General features: G+C 36.3%; 2 protein-coding genes across 2 annotated transcripts; both read right to left on the bottom strand.

Annotated features, from left to right (window-relative positions):
* Positions 148-5803, bottom strand: LOC18782931 (probable serine/threonine-protein kinase PIX7). Its single transcript, XM_007217283.2, has 6 exons — positions 4833-5803; positions 3150-3487; positions 2898-3033; positions 1866-2002; positions 1663-1786; positions 148-990 (listed from the first exon to the last, which is right to left on the bottom strand). Exons 1-6 carry the CDS (start codon positions 5014-5016, stop codon positions 473-475), a joined length of 1437 nt encoding a protein of 478 aa, XP_007217345.1. The 5' UTR covers positions 5017-5803; the 3' UTR covers positions 148-472.
* LOC18781925 (homeobox-leucine zipper protein ATHB-20) lies at positions 9677-11853 on the bottom strand. The gene is made up of 3 exons (XM_007216222.2): positions 11415-11853; positions 10873-11279; positions 9677-10326 (listed from the first exon to the last, which is right to left on the bottom strand). The coding sequence occupies exons 1-3, from the start codon at positions 11533-11535 to the stop codon at positions 9931-9933; spliced, it is 924 nt and encodes a 307-aa protein (XP_007216284.2). The 5' UTR covers positions 11536-11853; the 3' UTR covers positions 9677-9930.

Genomic DNA, 17830 nt, shown 5'->3' with positions numbered 1-17830 from the left:
GGTTCTTCTAGCATTTGAGCCAGAAAAAAGAGTGGCATGCAATCAAACTCGTCCCATTGGGATGCAAAAAATTAAAAATAAAAAAAAAAAAGGAAAAAAAAAAAAGAAACATAAATAGTTGATAAAACAAAGTAACAAGACAACATATAAAACCATTTTGACCTTCGCATACAAGCAGCAGCTACAAGGTTCTTTTCTTTGACTAAATTAAAAACACAATTTGATGGAAAGGTGCAAATGTTCCTTTGCTAGTTTTCTATTCTCAATATATTATATATATTCCTCCCAGCCGCACAAGTTAAGCTGGATGGCAAAATTCTATAATATCTAAGAAGACCGCAATGGAATGAGCTCAATACTACCACTGAGGTTTTTTGTTTTTTTGTTTTTTTTCTTTCCCAATCTCTCCTAGCCCTTAAAATATAACGCCTGATACGATTAAACAAAATGGAAATCTCACAGAAGCTCAATCTTACGATTGAGCGACAGGTTTGGGTGATCGGTGAGGATGGTTAAGGTGATATGGTGAGGCATGCGGACCATTTGGCATGGACCGGCTTCTAGTTGGTTGTCCATTCCTTGAAACCCCAGCCTGCCCTCTACTGCCATTCCGAGAATTTAGATTGGAGCCAGGCCGCTCTATTTGCAAGGCTTGGAAGTAAGATGAGGAAGATGCCATATCCTTGAGAGTGGGTAGAGGCTGCAGCACTTCAACAACTTCACTCATCTGAGGTCTAGCCTTGGGATCACGACTAAGACAACGGGCAGCCAACTGAAGTGCCTTCTGGGCACCTTTGATTGAGAAGCGGCCTTCAAGTCGAGGATCTACTAGTCGATAGAATCTTCGTCTATCTCCAAGGTGTGGGCGTGCCCACTCAACCAAGTTAACCTCTCCATTGGGTCGGTTTTTGTCCATTGATCTTCGACCAACCAGCATTTCGAGCAGAACCACCCCGAAGCTGTATACATCACTTTTTGAAGTAAGATGTCCTGATAGAAGATAACTCACGTTATACTTGGATGAGTTACAAAAATCCCTTGAAGCATAATAGAAGACTTCAATACAAACGTATACATATAATATCGTGTGAAGTTGAGAAGCAAATGAGACCTGGAGGAATCTAACTTTATGCTAAGGTTAAAATACAAAATACAGATGCGAGTATATTTAACATGGAAGGCCCTCCTATCTTGAACATTAAAGTAAATAAGAAAATAACCATAGCCATAGCTGCAATAAGCAAAAATCTAGCAGCTGGAAGCAGTCATATTTATTGTAGCATGCATATGGTAGTATATTTATTCTTTCCCTTGTCATTCTTCATTGTCAGGCAGAGTTTAATGGGGACACATTGTCTATAAAACAGGTATCTAATAAAGTTGATGGGTGCAGTTACTAGAAGAGTCGGGCAGTCGGGCACAGAATGGTGAGGGCAAAGGTGAAGGTGGAGGGTAGACTAAGAAAAAATTACCAGGATGACATAATCATATCTTAAGTTTAAGACTGCCTATATACTTTGTACCTATGAAAGAGTGCCAGATTTATCAGGTCTGGGTTCAAGGAATTCCATATGAAAGCAACAGAGAATAATAACAAGATGCAGTAAAACTGTTGACACAGTAAGGCAAAAAAATATGATACATACAGTTTATGATACCAACCTGTCATAACATACTCAGGGGCTGCATAACCATAAGTGCCCATCACTCGGGTGGATACATGAGTTTTATCTCCCTCTGGAGCATCTTTAGCGAGGCCAAAATCAGAAAGCTTGGCGTTGTAATCCTGGAAGAGTAAATTATTGATTAGAAAAATAGGTATCAGGGCAAAATAAAGACATTTGAACTTGAAGTTCGTAACGCACCGCATCCAACAATATATTAGATGTTTTAAAATCTCGATAAATCACTGGCCTTTCAGCTTCCTCGTGAAGAAAAGCAAGACCCTTTGCAGCACCAAGAGCTATTTTCATTCGGATAGACCAAGGAAGCGGCAAGGACCCTGCTATGGGCAACAAAACTATTACTGAAGCATAATAGAATCATCAACTAGAAAATCATCTACTATGGGCAGCAGCACAGATTCTCGCTCACATCCAACTTTCTTTGTTTGGTTTTTGTTTTGTTTTTCTAGGAAACATCTCATGGCATTTTGTCCAGTTGTGGAACCCAAGCATTGAAGGAGACAAACAGGCTTACTACCTCACCACATTTAATGGTGGCGCACATCCAACTTTAGTAAGTATTAACCCCTATTTTTATTTACTAATTAAATCAAAATAGATGGTCACACAACCTCCAAACTAAAATTTAAGATTGTTTTATCACTTTTTGCATACAAATAGCATCTAAAACATAAAAACTTTCCTTTCCCATGGAAAGCACTTTTGGAGAACGTTATAATAAGCAAAAACACATGCTAAATGCGTATCCACACTTAAACGCTAATACTAATTGGAAACATAGTCACCAAAAAATACAACCACCATTATTCTTACAGCCTTCATCATCATATTAAAAGTTGTCGTAGGCTAAATTCAGCAGGAGTCAAAATAGTTCAAATATCATTACAGGTGAACATAATTCTTCAGGCCAAAAGAAAAATATATGGCTTATTACCAGAACAAAGGAAAGGAGAGCATGAAGAGGAGGAACAGTATATAACATAAAGTGCAGTGGCCGATAAGAGAGTATAAACAAAAACAAAAGAAACAGAAAACAATTCCAATGCTTGAGCAGTAACTATAGTAGGCCTTTAAATAGTTACCTCCACTTTCTTAGAGTAAACTCAGATTTCATGGTACCTCCAAAAATAAAAATGACTAAAATAAAATGCCAGAAGGAAGACCAAATTCTAGGTAAACAAATTTCTACGAGATATTTTTTTCAGTACATACTTCTAAAGAGGTGATTCTCCAAGCTTCCCCGAGGCATAAACTCATACACAAGTAATCTTTGATCATCCTCAATGCAATAGCCATATAGTTTGACTAAATTAGGATGAAGTAGGTCACCAAGATAAATAACTTCAGCCTGCCACAAGGAAAAGACAAAAGGTTATCCCTCACGCATGGAAGTGAAGAAACAAATACCCATAGTCCTAATCAGTGGTAATGGGAAGAAAAAACACTGATAATGACACGCCATACCAGCCATTCTTTATGACCTTGAAGTCCATCATGGTTCAGAGTCTTTACAGCAACCGCAAGCCCAGTTCCAGGTTTTACTGGAGCAGTTCCATTTTCATCGATCCAGCCTTTGAATACACAACCAAATCCACCCTCGCCCAAAAGATTCACAGGTCTAAAATTCTTTGTCACTGACTTAAGCTCATCAAAGGTGAATTTTCGAAGCTGAGAAGCAACTTTCAGCTCCTCAGCTGCCTTGGGAGTGGACAGTGTGCTTTCTGTGTTGCTAGTGGTTGAAGACGAAGCAACTGGAGCAGCTAGCTGGTCTTTGATGGAGTCATTTGTACATTTACTTTCCGCTGGTTCACAAACGATACCACATTAAATCATCAGGTACAATTTAAGACAACCAGCTTAGCCCTATAAAGAGAAGTGACATATCCTAAATGTGGCACGACTGGGAATTACAAACAATTCTCTTCCCGTATGATGAACATCAGGATGTATATCTACATATTTATCAAGCATTGATAAGGTATTTAATGCAGCAAAATTCATTGACGGATAATGCTCTGCCAATGTGAGTATCTTGTTAAATGTTTTCCTTGTCTAATATTTCTCATTATGGGCAGCATACTTTGTGTATATACTGAAATTTTGTGCAGATTAACATCTAGAAGATTGTCAAAAACTTTAAACTGCTATTTGAATAAGTAGGTGACCCACGATGAGAGCACTCACTGCTAAAGATAAGCATGCTAATCACTTTAAAGAACACAGGTAACACAGGCTCCCACCTATGTTACTTTTATGAAAGAGTTTTGCTTCGGTCAGTTGCCCACATGCACGCGGAGAACAATTGAGACTAACATTTTCCGTTACTAAATGTGCATACAGAAACACATCTCATCACATAAGATGCATTAATTGTCAAAACAGCTCTTAATAAATCCTCCACAAAAACTGGAATCGTAATCATTTCATATAGCACATAGCCAAACTAACACGTGCAAAGCATTTATCGAAAACGACAAAAGGGAACTAGCTGTGTATCCATACTATAGGGAGCATCCAGCAAACATGAGTCAAAGAATAAACTAGCCGTTTTCATATAGCGCATAGTCAAACAAACACGTGCACAGCATCTATCCAAAACCACTAGCTCTGTATCCTTATTTTGGGGAGCATTCAGCAAACATGAATCAAAGTCGATGCTAAAAGTCAAAATTCAGCATGCTGGAAATATCTATGCAAGTTGTGATATTTTTTGCAATTCTAATTTAAAATGTGAACACCTCATGGTTGAACTTTTGAAAGTTCCTGGCCATTCTCGATTAAGTAAGAAATGAAAAAACTAGCAACTAATGGGACCTTATCACTGGATAAAATCAAGACCCAGAAACAGTGCAAAAACAGATATGATCACAGGATAACGTATTTATATGACCACAGTATTAAATGAAGAAAAAATGAGGATTGATGAGCTAAATATGCATAAGATAACATGCTTTCAAACCAACGAATGAATCAAATTTTAAAAACATCTATATGCATGGCGCGCCGACATGCTATATAATAATCACACCACGGCATTGCCAAGGAATCAATCAAAATCCAATCCACAAATAAAACCATAAAAATTGAGAAAGGGTATTAGGAAAACATAGAGAAATGAAACAAAACTTAAAGGAAAATAAATTATACCATCTTGTGTGCTAGTTCCACTTGTAGAGCTATCCACTTTGGTCCTTGAAGACACGCATCCTCCCATGAGCCTAAACTTCATCCAACACCCTGTCATTTCATCTTCATCATCTTTCTTTTTCTTTCCCTTTGATTTTCCCACATTCCAAGCTCCAGCATGAAAAGCATCAGGGCCTAATCCCATGTTATACAAACCCTAAATTAAACCCCTCATATGTGAAAGATATGCAATTTCACCAAAAACAATCTTTCAACCCCCTTTGATACAGAGTCACCAAGTGAACAAAATGAAGATGACACAAATAACATAGAAAAACAACCCCAGAGAAGAAAAACTGTCCAAATGATCAAAATTCTGGAAAACGCATTAGACCCTTTTCAGATATGAGAACCTTCAATTCAAGAAAACCCAAAACCACCAAAACCAAGTTGAGAGATCGAGTATATATGCGTTAAATCACTCCAATGGATAAGATAAGACCCATATAAGAAAACAGACATGCAAGCCAAAAGGACGACCACCTAGCTAAAACAGAGAAGAATGTCGCACTCAGAATGATGAAAACCCAGTAACCCAATCTCAGAGGGCAACGAGTTCAAAGAGGAAAAAACACATTTTGCACTCGAAAATCATCAGTTCGTTTCCAGCTAACCAAACACACATTCACCGGCACAGACAGACATGGAGACAGACAAAGACGATTACAGAATCGCGTCAAGGTTAAGCTACCAGAAACCTAAGAACAATGTGGTTTAGTGTGTGTGTGAGAGAGGGAGAGAGAGGAACAAACGTGCGTTAAGCATGGAAAGGAGTGAAGGACAAGGGTGAGGAATGAGGAGGATGTTTTTGAGGCCTTAAGAGAGAGAAAGGGAAAGTGTAAAACAACAGGCAGTGAGCCAAAAACGTTCCTTGATTTCCATACAGACTTCCCCACTTGTCACTCTGCTACGTTACTACTGGCTAATCTTCATCTGCCACATCTCTTAAATAACCAGACCTCCAATTCTTTTTCTGAAAAGAAAAATATATATATATTTTTTCTCAAAATTGATGATGTAAATCCAGATTGGATTGTTTTTTTCCTGATAAGTGGTGCTCATGCAGATGCCCAACATGTCGTTTGATTACATGATTTTAGTTTCATTAGGACTTAATTTTGTCTTGTTATCACTGCTAACCAATGTGAGTGATAGAGGGATTTGTCTTTCTTTTTTTCTTATTATTTTATTTATGAACTTATTGCTTTTTCTTTTTGTGGTTTGGTTTTATGTTACTAACTTTCTGCTCTTCTTTTTTATTTGCTGTTGAGGACCTTTTTTGCTTTCCTGTCGGGTTGTTTAACTTTTGTTGTTGATTTTGTCAAGCGAGACCAAATGCCACCACGACCAAATTTCAGCGCCACGCGCGCAACACAGAGAGATTTCGGCTTTAGCCCTGCATTTATAATTTTATTTTTTTATGAGGACTATTTACAAGAAGCAAAGCCCAAGACCTTCCTTTTCTTGTTAGTTTTTATTTGGCCCAGATTTTAATTGGGCTGTCTCTAAAGGTCCAAACGTGTTTCATTAATTTGAAAACAGTAACGCTTAAATACCAAATTAGTATAGTAGATAATATAGTCATGTTTTAATTAATTTTTTATATATAAAAAAATCAGTTAATTCCCTCCAAAAAAAAAAATAGTTGGGTTAATCAATGATTTGGTATCTTATTTAGTTTAATGCCATTAAATAGTGCCAATTTCATAACTACTCACTAATTTCCCTTTCTTCTACTCGATTGGGCTACACTTTTCTTAGGGCACTTATCCATGGGTGAATCTGGCCGGAAAAGGTTATAATGAGAAGTTTAAAGTGAGGAAGCTATTTGAGGAAAGCAATCTCACCATCAACACATGTAAAGAAATCATGGAACTTAAATATTTTAAATATTTTAATAGTGGGATTGGCCTCCTCAAATCCCGTCCTTACTTTAAACTCCTAGACTCTCCTGGATCTTGTCACACCATGTTGGAGTTTGTTTGTTATTTTAGGGCTTTGCCCCATTTTACTTAGATACTATAAGTTTTAAAAAGACTAATCCTCTGTGAATCCTTAAACCATACAAATTAATATTTCTCTTTTTCTAATACAAGCGATAGTCTAAACTATAAAAGTTTGTTTGATAGTCTAAACTATAAGAGTTTGTTTGATAGAGATGATTAGACTAGACTAACAAAATGCCTACATTTCATGTATATTCAAGACATAATATGTATATTGTTGTCTAACTTTAAGGATTAAGGAGGACTATTCATAAGAGGTTGATGACTAAAACTTATCCCTCTTAATTTCACCATTTAAAAAAAAAAAAAAAGATAGTCCCATTCTTCCTCAAAATTAGACAACATTATCCATATTATGCCTTGAATGCACATTAAATGTAAGCATTTTATCTTCCCTAACAAACGAGGCATTGAAAGAGATGGAGTTTTTTACACACACACACTACCATGGTGTCATGGAAGCTTGAACTTGAGACAATTGGCTTGGAAGTGTTGGCTACAAATCAATCTTTAATCTAAGCATAATACAACTAGAAAAATTAGAAACCCATTGGATTATGTTGAGTAGCTACCATATTGGATTCTCTGTATGTTGAGTAGAAACGAATTGGAATTGAGTGAAAATATGACGATACCTTGAACAATGGTTCGAAGTTGCAATTTGAATATCTTTGTTGAGTATTTTAATGAGAATTTGTGGATCTCCTTCAATCTCAATCCTCCAGAAACATGCTCTTGCAGAAAAAAAAAAAAAAAAAAAAAAAACTATATTATATATGAGCTCGACTGAGGAGATGATGAGCAAACAACATGCATGCAACTGCTCCTGCAAGCAGCTCGGTGTTCAAGGCAATTGGTGCAATTCCAAAATCCTCAATCATCGCCTGCTATATTATATGTGTTTGCTCAAAACCCCTGTCGGCAAGCTCATGATTTATGATGATTTCATGAATCATAAACAATTTTGAGACGCATGGAGATCCAAAATGACATGATCATATATCCGATAAGTTCCCTGCATGCTGCAGAAACTCTGCTCAATTTCATCCTCAAATTATTATAAGTCTCTCTTTTGTGTATGCTCAAATTTTGTGCAGATTAATTATAAGTCTTGCTTTCGTGCTAGTTTAAGCCGCAAGGGAGAGATTACAATAACTCAAGGGTTCGATTCCTTCCAATGTATATAACAGTAAGAAGAAGGAAAAAATTAAAATTTGATGATGAGGGCATGGAATTAAGATGTAGGGTGTCTCACAGCTGAATTTGAAACATGTGACGAAACAGGATTCTTATGGTCTAACTGAGGGAGACAAAAGCCTGCAGATTCACATGGACTGTGTACAATTGGGCCTCTTGTACTTGAGATAGATATATATATATATATAACTCACTCTGTAATAAGAAGGCAGGCTGGGGTTAATGCAGTCGAACACGCATATATGCCTGAAAGGTGGTTGTACGAAAGTCCCAAGGTTTTTTTGCTGAAATTTAACTTTTATTACAGCAGGTAACATATATTATTATTTATATATATAGTTTGGCTAATCAGTGATTGACTGTTGTAACTTTTGTTTGATTAATTAATTTGATATGATCAATTCGGTCTCCTGAACACCAAGCTGGCCATTCAAATTCCTATCAAATTCTGTTAAAGCAAATGATGCACTAAATCACGACAGTACTTCTATATGGTGTATAACTTAAAAAATATATATAGTAAAGTGGCTCATTGTAGTAACTCACCATTGCTCTCACTTCCAATATCGCTTAAATTAAATACGTAGCATAATATATATTGGGTAACGTCATCGTTGGACTTGACACATGAATAGTTTGCTCTAATACCAATTGATTGTGGATGGAGAGATAACTCAATATCATTTAAAGTATTAATATATTTTAATTTCCCAACATGAGACAATACTCTCAATATTTCATTTAAATATTTGTTTTGAAAAATTGTTCTAATCTAGATGTGGTTAATTAATTAGTAATGTTACTCCCAAATGCTTGTTTTGTTCATATGATAAAGAATTGAATGTTGCTCTGCTATGTTTCTTGTGTTTCTACACAGATATGCACAGGGGGAGCGAGAGAGAGAGAGAGAGAGAGAGAGAGAGAGAGAGAGAGAGAGATGGTGTGTTTGAAGTTGAATGATAATTGGATATGGTGGCAGTAGATCACATGGATATATATGCTACAGAGAGAGTACACAGTTAGATACTCTCGATTGTCAGAGGGAAATTTACAAACGTCACCTTCAAAAGCTCAAATATATATTTACAGTGACCATTTCCTAACCCCCTCCACTACTTGATTTGTTTTCTTCTTCTCCCACCTCTCTGGCTTCTTTCTACTTGGAATGTGTGCTCAGAATCTACCTCAACCCTCTTCTTTTTTTCCCTTCTTAACCTCCCACAGAGATTTTGCTCACAGTTTCCTTTAAGGCTTTAATCTTCATCACCTCTCTCTGCTACATGAAGTCAGCTTTTTTTCTCATCACTGCAACTGACTTCACAGAGCAATTCCATATATAGAAATTGTTTTATATTACTACATCATGATTCCAAAGCAACAACAACAGTTTTTTTTATTTTCTTTTAAATGAAAATTTGCAGGGAGAGAATCCTTTTGATATTATTTCATGTCCCATATGCTGCATGCCAGAGCTGGAAATCCACTCACTTAGCACATGTACTTGTATATCTTAATTTAAATAAAATATTTTAGCACTGCTCTTAATATGATCCAACCCAGCAAACTAATATAATTAGCACATAATCCACTAAAAGTATGGGATATAGAAACTTGAAAGTGTATTATTCAGAGCCAATCAATTCCCCCTACTGGTTTTCAGCCCAACTGATGAAATTGATGAAGCATAAATATTGAACTCTGTACATCAATCAAAATCTACAGCCAAAACTTGAAAATTAATAATTAAAACTCATAGGAAAATTTCCTAATTGTTTAATTGATTACTTGTCTGATCATTGAGCCTTGGCAGAACTGGATAATGGGTGCTTGAGAATAACCTGAAGCGGTTGGTTCAATTAATGAAAGTGGTGCTGCTCAGGCCATGGCCAATAGCCTTGCTGCTGCTCTTGATCAATTCCATTGAACATGCTGCACAAGCTTTCATCTTGAATCATTTGATCAACTTTGAGGCACTGAAGATCTGATCTTGATGATGACCCTTGGAGGAGTTGGGTTATGCTTGTAGGTCTGAGGGAGGATGGGAAGAGGTTTTTTCCATTTATCTGCTGGGAATTAGATGGTGAGCTGTTGGTTGTTGCTGGTGTTCTTGAAATATCTAGGTTGAGATGATGATGATGATGATGATCTGAACTGTTCTCACTTCCATTGCTCCAAGAACCCTGATCAGTTTCTTTCTTGAGATTATTATTAAGCCCAGCTTCATTTGAATCCTTGCTTTTCATAGACAATAACTGCAGCATAATTTGAACCCAAGCAATCAAGATTAAGTATGAAATTATGATATTAAAAACTGATGATGATCACTCTCAGATGCAAGTTCTTCCATTTCCAACCAATTAATGAAAAACAAAAATGGAACTTTTTGAATATCAAACATATAAACATTAAAAAATTGCAAGCAGGTAAGCAACTAAGTAAGATTAATTAAAATACTTTTGTTCATCAGATGCACATCTGACAGACAGACTGACACTGATTAAGAGAAATTAGGGAATATTACAATGACTTTTGGTAGTAATTATATATTTATGTGCATTGGATCAAGAGCTCCAGCAGCCACTGGAATTAAGATGTCCTAGTAATCATAATGCACCATAATCCATGCTGATCCTATGGATATTATTTATAATACCAAGTTAATTAATTAAATTTTGAAAAATTAATTATCATTCTAGCTACTTCAAACTGATCTTGTGTAAATCCCAGGAGAATCAAGCGGGAGGGAGGAAGGAAGAAGAAAACCAATCTGCAGTGGAAGGAACTGTATGAAAACTTACCTCAGCCTGAAGCTTGTTATTGTGATCCTGAAGAACATCATTGTCAGCCTTAAGTGCATCAAACTTTTTCTTCAAGACATCATAGTCTTTCTCCAATTGCTTGGTCTTCCACCTGGCCCTCCTGTTCTGAAACCATATGGCTATCTGTCTTGGCTGCAGACCAAGAGCCTTGGCCAGCTGCATTTTTCTCTCAGGCTCAAGCTTGTTCCCCATCTCAAAGCTCTTCTCAAGAGTCTTAACCTGCTCAAGATTCAGCCTTTTCTTCTTCTCACCAATCTGGGATCCATCATCAGACAAATCATCCTCTCCTCCTCCATGCAGTCCTACTTCTTCATGATGATGGCACTTATTGTTCTCAACACCTGAAAATGACAGTGATCTCTTCATCATAAAAGGCACTCCACCACCTGCAAGACCCCACACCAAACCACACAAATAATTAATTACACAAATAAAAAGAACCCATGATTTGCTTCCAAAGTAAATGAAAATAAATATGAAAAGGAGAGAGAAAGAGCGAGAGAGGGAGAGAGAAGAGAGACCATGGAAGTGCTGAGGTGGGCAAGAGGGAAGGTTGTTGAGGGAGGAGGAATTAGCAAGGTGGAGGTCTGGATCTTCATGGGTTTGGAACATGAAACTATGACAAGGTGGGAAGGCCATCATGTCAATGGTATGAATTCATGCAGCAAAAGAATGATGTGCTTGCTTCCTAATAGGCTAATAGGTACTCTCTGCTTTTTGACACAAATTTTATAAGGGAAGGGCTTTAGATTATGTTCTGGCTCTCACTTTCATGGTGACAGGGCTTTCAGAAGGACAAGGGGATGGGTGAGATGGGTGCACAGACTGAAAGACAGCGATTTTTAGGTGAGAGAGAGAGAGAGAGAGAGAGAGAGAGAGAGAGAGAGAGAGAGAGATCCATATCCTAGGATGGGTCCACGAAAGCTCTCCCTCTAATATTATACACAAGTTCTCTCTCTCTCTCTCTCTCTCTCTCTCTCTCTCTCTCTCTCAATATACTAAGAAAGAAAATCATCAGCTGGGGTTAACAAAAAATAATGCCACAGACCAAATGAGAGTAACAAAAAATAATTTAAAGGAAATTAATTAACGGGAATTATTGTAAAGCAAAGAGATAAATTAATGAAAATATTATTAGTGGAAAAACAGGGCAACATGAAAAATCAAAGACTTCATCCCTCCCACATGCATCGAAAGATCACATCATGTGTGACGAGGAAACTAGGCAACATGAAAACCCAGAATCCAAGGAGAGAAATAGTGGACAACACAAATAGCTAACTATATATGTTTTTAGGCATTCAAATAAATTAACATTCATCTTCTTCGTGGACCTTGCATTATCAAATTCATTCATTCATTTCGGGTTATTTTGGTATCAAAGTTATATGTAATATTATATATGAGCTGTTCTTGTGTCACCTCGGGATTTGAAACATAGTTACTATAAAAATTCATTTTAGCATGGTATATTTGTATAAAAGCCAACAAGTTTTAACCTCAAATGGATACATGGTAGATATTTTAATAATAAATAAGTAGAGGCAGTGGATAAATATAAATAGGCTCATATGCTTTGCCTAGTGCCTATAAGAAACACTAATCTGCGTAGGGTGATTATCTTAATTTGTAGACCTATTAAATTATGAGATTCCATGTTGGTTGAAATTAGGCCATCTCTCCAACTCCTTAGCCCCCTCATCCTCATGTTTGAAAGCTTAGCAGATAGGCTTTCAAAAGGACAATGGATGGGATTTGTATGTGTCATTTAAGACCTACAGCTATAAGTTTGAGAGTATGTGTCTGTATTATAAGAGAGAAGAATCGAAACTAAGACCTTAGATATATGTGTAAATACTTTTAACCACTTAAGCTACAAATTTTTATTTTTTTTAGGAGAAGGGCCGGGGGGATAGATAGGCAATGGGTGTGAGTTTTGTGGGGCCAAGGAATTGGAGCCTACAGATGTACAGCATTGGGGTGGCCTACAACAAAGCTCCTCTTACAATCACATGCCTTTATTAGAAGTTTAGAGGGTACCCCCCCTTGGGAGTAGGGTGGATCCATGTTATTCCTTTGTTGCTCACTTAAAAAATAAATTAAAGAAAGTGGCTCTGAATCTTCCCCACATGGCCTCCTGTTTCCATGTGCCCTGCTTCAACTTCCCTTCCTCTCTTCCCTTCTTTCTTTGTGATGGGGATTCTTCAACCATCATGTTGTTTAGTTTAATGCTTCAAATATGTTAACTTATGGTGCTTCTTCTATTCTCCAACCCATGAAATATTAATTTATTGCTCATTCTCTCTCTCTCTCTCTCTCTCTCTCTCAATTGTTCACTTCTGGTTCTGGATACACAAACTTTTTAATCATATCATTAATCTGATGGGACCCTTTCATCCAATGTCACAAAAAGAAAAAAAGAAAAAAAAAAGACTTGATCAGTTAGCATCACAACAAGGGTATCCAAGTGAATTCAGCCTAAACAGGTGGGGGGCGGTGGGGTACCCTTAGATGGGAAAGAAAAATAGACATATTTGAAAGCTTATTCTGATTTTGCATCCACTAATTAAAACCAACATGAGAGAGAGAGAGAGAGAGAGAGAGAGAGAGAGAGAGAGAACCAGTATAACAAACACAACTTGGAAAAATAAGGAAAAAGTAGATCATTCTATTTTCTTCAAAAGAAAATTGATAATTCATGCACAGGGCCAGAATGGATTTGACTGCATGTATAGGAAGATTTTGAGATTCCATAAGAGGCTAAATCTTCTGGTTTCCATGGGGGTCAAGAAAAATTTCAGGTACATCATCTTCACAAAACAATGTGCAAAGAATTAAAATGTAATTCACCTCAATTCTATTACAAAAGAAAATGAAGATGAAACCAATTCCATTCTACTAGAGAATACGAAGCACATTTTAGTCCATCTACATATGCTTTTATAAACAAAAGATTTAGGGCTCGTTTGTTACACCTTCTAAGCTTGGATTGGACTAGACAAATTTTTATCCCATGTTTGTTTTGACTTGCTACTAATTTTAAGTGGGACTGTTAATACTGGCCCCACCAAAAACACCTCCTTAGGTGTTCTTAGCGAGACCCGAGTGGAGGGGGGGGGGGGGGGGGGACAAGTTAGTCCTAACCCAAGCGCTTGCAACAACCAAGCCCTTGCCGCTACGATCGACCACCCAAGCGCCTTCCACAACCACCGACCACCCAAGCACCTGCAACTGATCCAAACCCCCACCGTCACAGCCACACGCAGTGACCCCCAATACAACATCGCAGTCAGTTCCAGTCAATTTCGGCGAGCACCGATTAGAGATAATGACTTCGCAGCTTGAACTATGGGCTGTGGACACGGCGACTGTGCAACGATGTTGACTGTGAGACAATGATGACTGTGCAAGCAGAGGGAGAAGTAGAAGACAGAGTATATTGAGAAGCAGCAAAGAGAAAATTTGTGGGAAAAAAAAAAGGAATAGAGAAAAAATTTTGGAAAAAAAAAAACAAAGAGAAACATATATTGAGAAGAAGAGGCAAATGAGAGAGGATGGAGAAGAAGAAGCAATTCGCGGGAGGAAGAAGAAAAGAAGATGCAGAGAGAGAAGAAAAGTCAAAAAAATTAAATTAAATTCACTTTAATATGTTTTTATAAAAAATTAAAAAAAAATCTAGTCCTAGTCTAAACATACATCAAACGAAGGACAATTGTTATCCAGTTTAGACCAGGCCAAGCCAATCCAAGACAGTCCCTAATTATAGTCCATGCCAAGACAGTCCTTCGTACCAAACGAGCCCTTAGGGGCTTAGTCAAGTTGGTTAGAGCGGATATACTCCCCATTCTGTATCCGAGTTTGAATTCCCCTCTCTGTAAATATCGTTTGTATATAAAAATGAAAAACTAAAGATCCAGAGCAGGCTAGCAAGAAGAAAATCAAATTAAAACTCAAAAATTAGAACAGGCCCAGGCCCGAGTATCAGTTTTGGTAAAAGTTTTGGCCTCATTACAGCACTTCCGCAAAAGTTTAAGCACATATATGAGCATTTTACGTCATATATTGGGCTAGCATCAATCTGGCCTAGAATTCTAGAATTATCCCTAAAATGCCCTAATTAAAAGCCCAGCTATATCAGGCTTCACGTGGGCTGGTCTAAAGGTTATCTTGATGGCCAATCAAAACTGATAACCCCACCCAAAAAAAATAAAATAAAATAAAAACCCCTTACCAACAATAATATTAGAACAAATTTAGGAGACGTTTGGTATCTTATTCAAATAGGAAACTCAAAAATTTTATTTTTCTTAAAAATGAGGAGTTCTTAAATATATTTTTAAGATTCAAAAACTTGTTTGGTATGCAACTTGAAAACTGTTTTTAAATCTTAAAAATTGGAGACCTTGTGGGTTGTTAGAAAAAAAAACTTAAAAAACATATATTTTTTGTTTTTAATAATTGGGGTGTTTTTTAGGTGTTCTTGAGTTTGAGTTTTTAAAACTAGGCCTACCAAACAGGTTTTCTTTGTTTTGGACTCAAATTATATTTTTGAGCTTAAAAAGTTGGATTTAAGTTGAATACCAAACATGCCCTTAATTTTTTAAAATATAAAAGATATTTTACTTTAATCTAATATAAACTACGAACGAGAGGATAGATTCGAACTCAAGTGCAGAGTATATCCACTCTAACTGAAAACGAGTAATTTTTAAAATTATTTCGTTGAAGAGTAATTGAGTTATTCTCCCAAAAACGATACACATAAATTTATTGAGTAAATCCACCAAAAACGATGGAATTGAAGAATAAGAGGTCAAAGGTACCAATTAGGAAGGATTAAGATGAATGAACTTTATCTAAACAGCAACATGCAACATTCTATACAAACATTATTGTAATGCAATTTGGGGGTCCAAGACACGTGTAAACGGTTGGTTTGATTGTTATCTCAAAAATTAGATCAACTAGATAGCCTCAGCCGTCCGATCTAGCTCCAAAATGTCTACCCCGAAATTCAATTTTCCCCAAAAACACATTATAAAATATTTTATTATCAGGCCCTGGTTTACTAGGAGGATAGTGGAAGGAAGCCATGAACTTAAACAAGAAGCACAACTCGGCAGACAAACATTCCATCCAAGAAGCCACTCACCCACTCCATGATTTCAAACCCACACAAAATGTGGCCAAGTTCACTAATTTAATCATTATAGTTAATTAATTATGATTCTTTCTTTTGAAATGCGTTTACTATTTTAATCATTTTTTTTTATATTCTCGGACTAAATTGTTTATCCAAACTCACTCTCTTATTTTTTCTTTTATTTAATGGGAGTGTCATGCACGTCAATTGCATGTTGTTGCTAGCATCAAGTTATGTTCGCCTTATTAGAAATTGTTCGTGTTTATTGAAAAACGAATACGTAATGATGTTGTTTAAAATCTGTCAATAATATATTAATAAGCTTTTTCAACGAAAATAATATAAACACATTATTGATATTTCATTTTTAAATAAAAAACAGACGTACTTAATCGTACTAGTCAACTTACTGTTCCGGTAGGTACCAAAACCTTAGCTTTTAATTTAATTTTGAAGTATAATGAACTGCATCCTTGTTCGGTTGCAGCAATTATGAAAAGCGATTAGGTTTACAAATTTATACTCGATTGGCAATGCTGTGGTGTTGGAAACTGCAAAGAAGAAGTGTCCACGTGCCATCACATGGACGGTGCTAAATCACCACGCCTGTGTAATAATTAGAGCCAATCCCCATGCACTGGTCCTTGCTGTAAAATTAAAACAAATTCCCTCGCAATTGATTATGGTGGTACCATTATCATTTCTTATTCATTTATCTAAATCTGCTTAGGTTCCGTTTGGTTTAAAAAAATTATTCGAGATCTCATGTTATTTTTTAAGAGATGGGAAATTGAGATTTATTTTGCATATTTAGTAATCTTAGAAAAGTAACTAAGAAATATCATTTTATTTTCTTTCACATGTTTAGTTTGTGTAGGAATGTAAAACAAAGTTTGTTTAATTGTTCAATTATACCCATATGAAATCAAACAAAAAAAGAATGTATTTAATGCTATATTGTAATTCTAAACTGTTAATGGGGACAATATGGTTAAGAAAAAAGTGTATATAATGTTGGCTTATTTTCCTAAACTTTCACATGAGGAGGAAAACAAAACTTAAGAGGGAAGGAGGGCTTTACTTTCCCCCTACTTTATGAAAATTATAGACTAAACTAGTAGTCTGATAGGAAGCTGTTCACATTCAATCTCTCGCTCAGTCTAGTCAAATGAATGAGAACGGAACTCCCTCTCCATATGCAATGCAATGATTTTTTATGCTTGAACTTATCAAACATCGGAAAGCAATTGATTTCCCATTCCTAAACCTCATTTTCCATAAATCAAATGAGGCCATAGTGTTTGACGAATAAACAGAAAATACCTTTATCATTTCTTATTAACTTTCTTATAATATTCCAATGTGAATATTTTGTAAGTTCATGTATTGAATTTATAATTCAGCAAAAAAAAGTCAGTAGCCACAAGGGGTCAATAAAAACTAGCCATAAATGGCCATTATAATAACGAAGCGATCTAACATCAATATTAAGACAAGATGCGCATCCATTAACGATCAGCAAGATCGAAGAAAATATAGCATAGACATCTAAATTAAGATTGCAAACTCAGAACAATCAAATAGAGATAAAGCTTGAAAAAACCAAGTCATATGGGTTTAGGGTTTAGGGTTTAAAAAACGAAAACTGAAGTTTTCCCAATATCTTGTTTCTTTGAGAGTCCATAAGAGATTAGAAAAACTAATTAGCAGAAATAGTCAGCGACACCAGAGTCAGAAGAGCTAAAGAGTAGAATCCGCATCACCGAATCAGATTAAGCTAAAGAGTCGACCTCT

The sequence above is a fragment of the Prunus persica genome, chromosome G3 (genome assembly GCF_000346465.2).
Source record: "Prunus persica cultivar Lovell chromosome G3, Prunus_persica_NCBIv2, whole genome shotgun sequence".
NCBI classification, from domain to species: domain Eukaryota; kingdom Viridiplantae; phylum Streptophyta; class Magnoliopsida; order Rosales; family Rosaceae; genus Prunus; species Prunus persica.
This window is presented reverse-complemented; position numbering and strand designations above follow the sequence as displayed.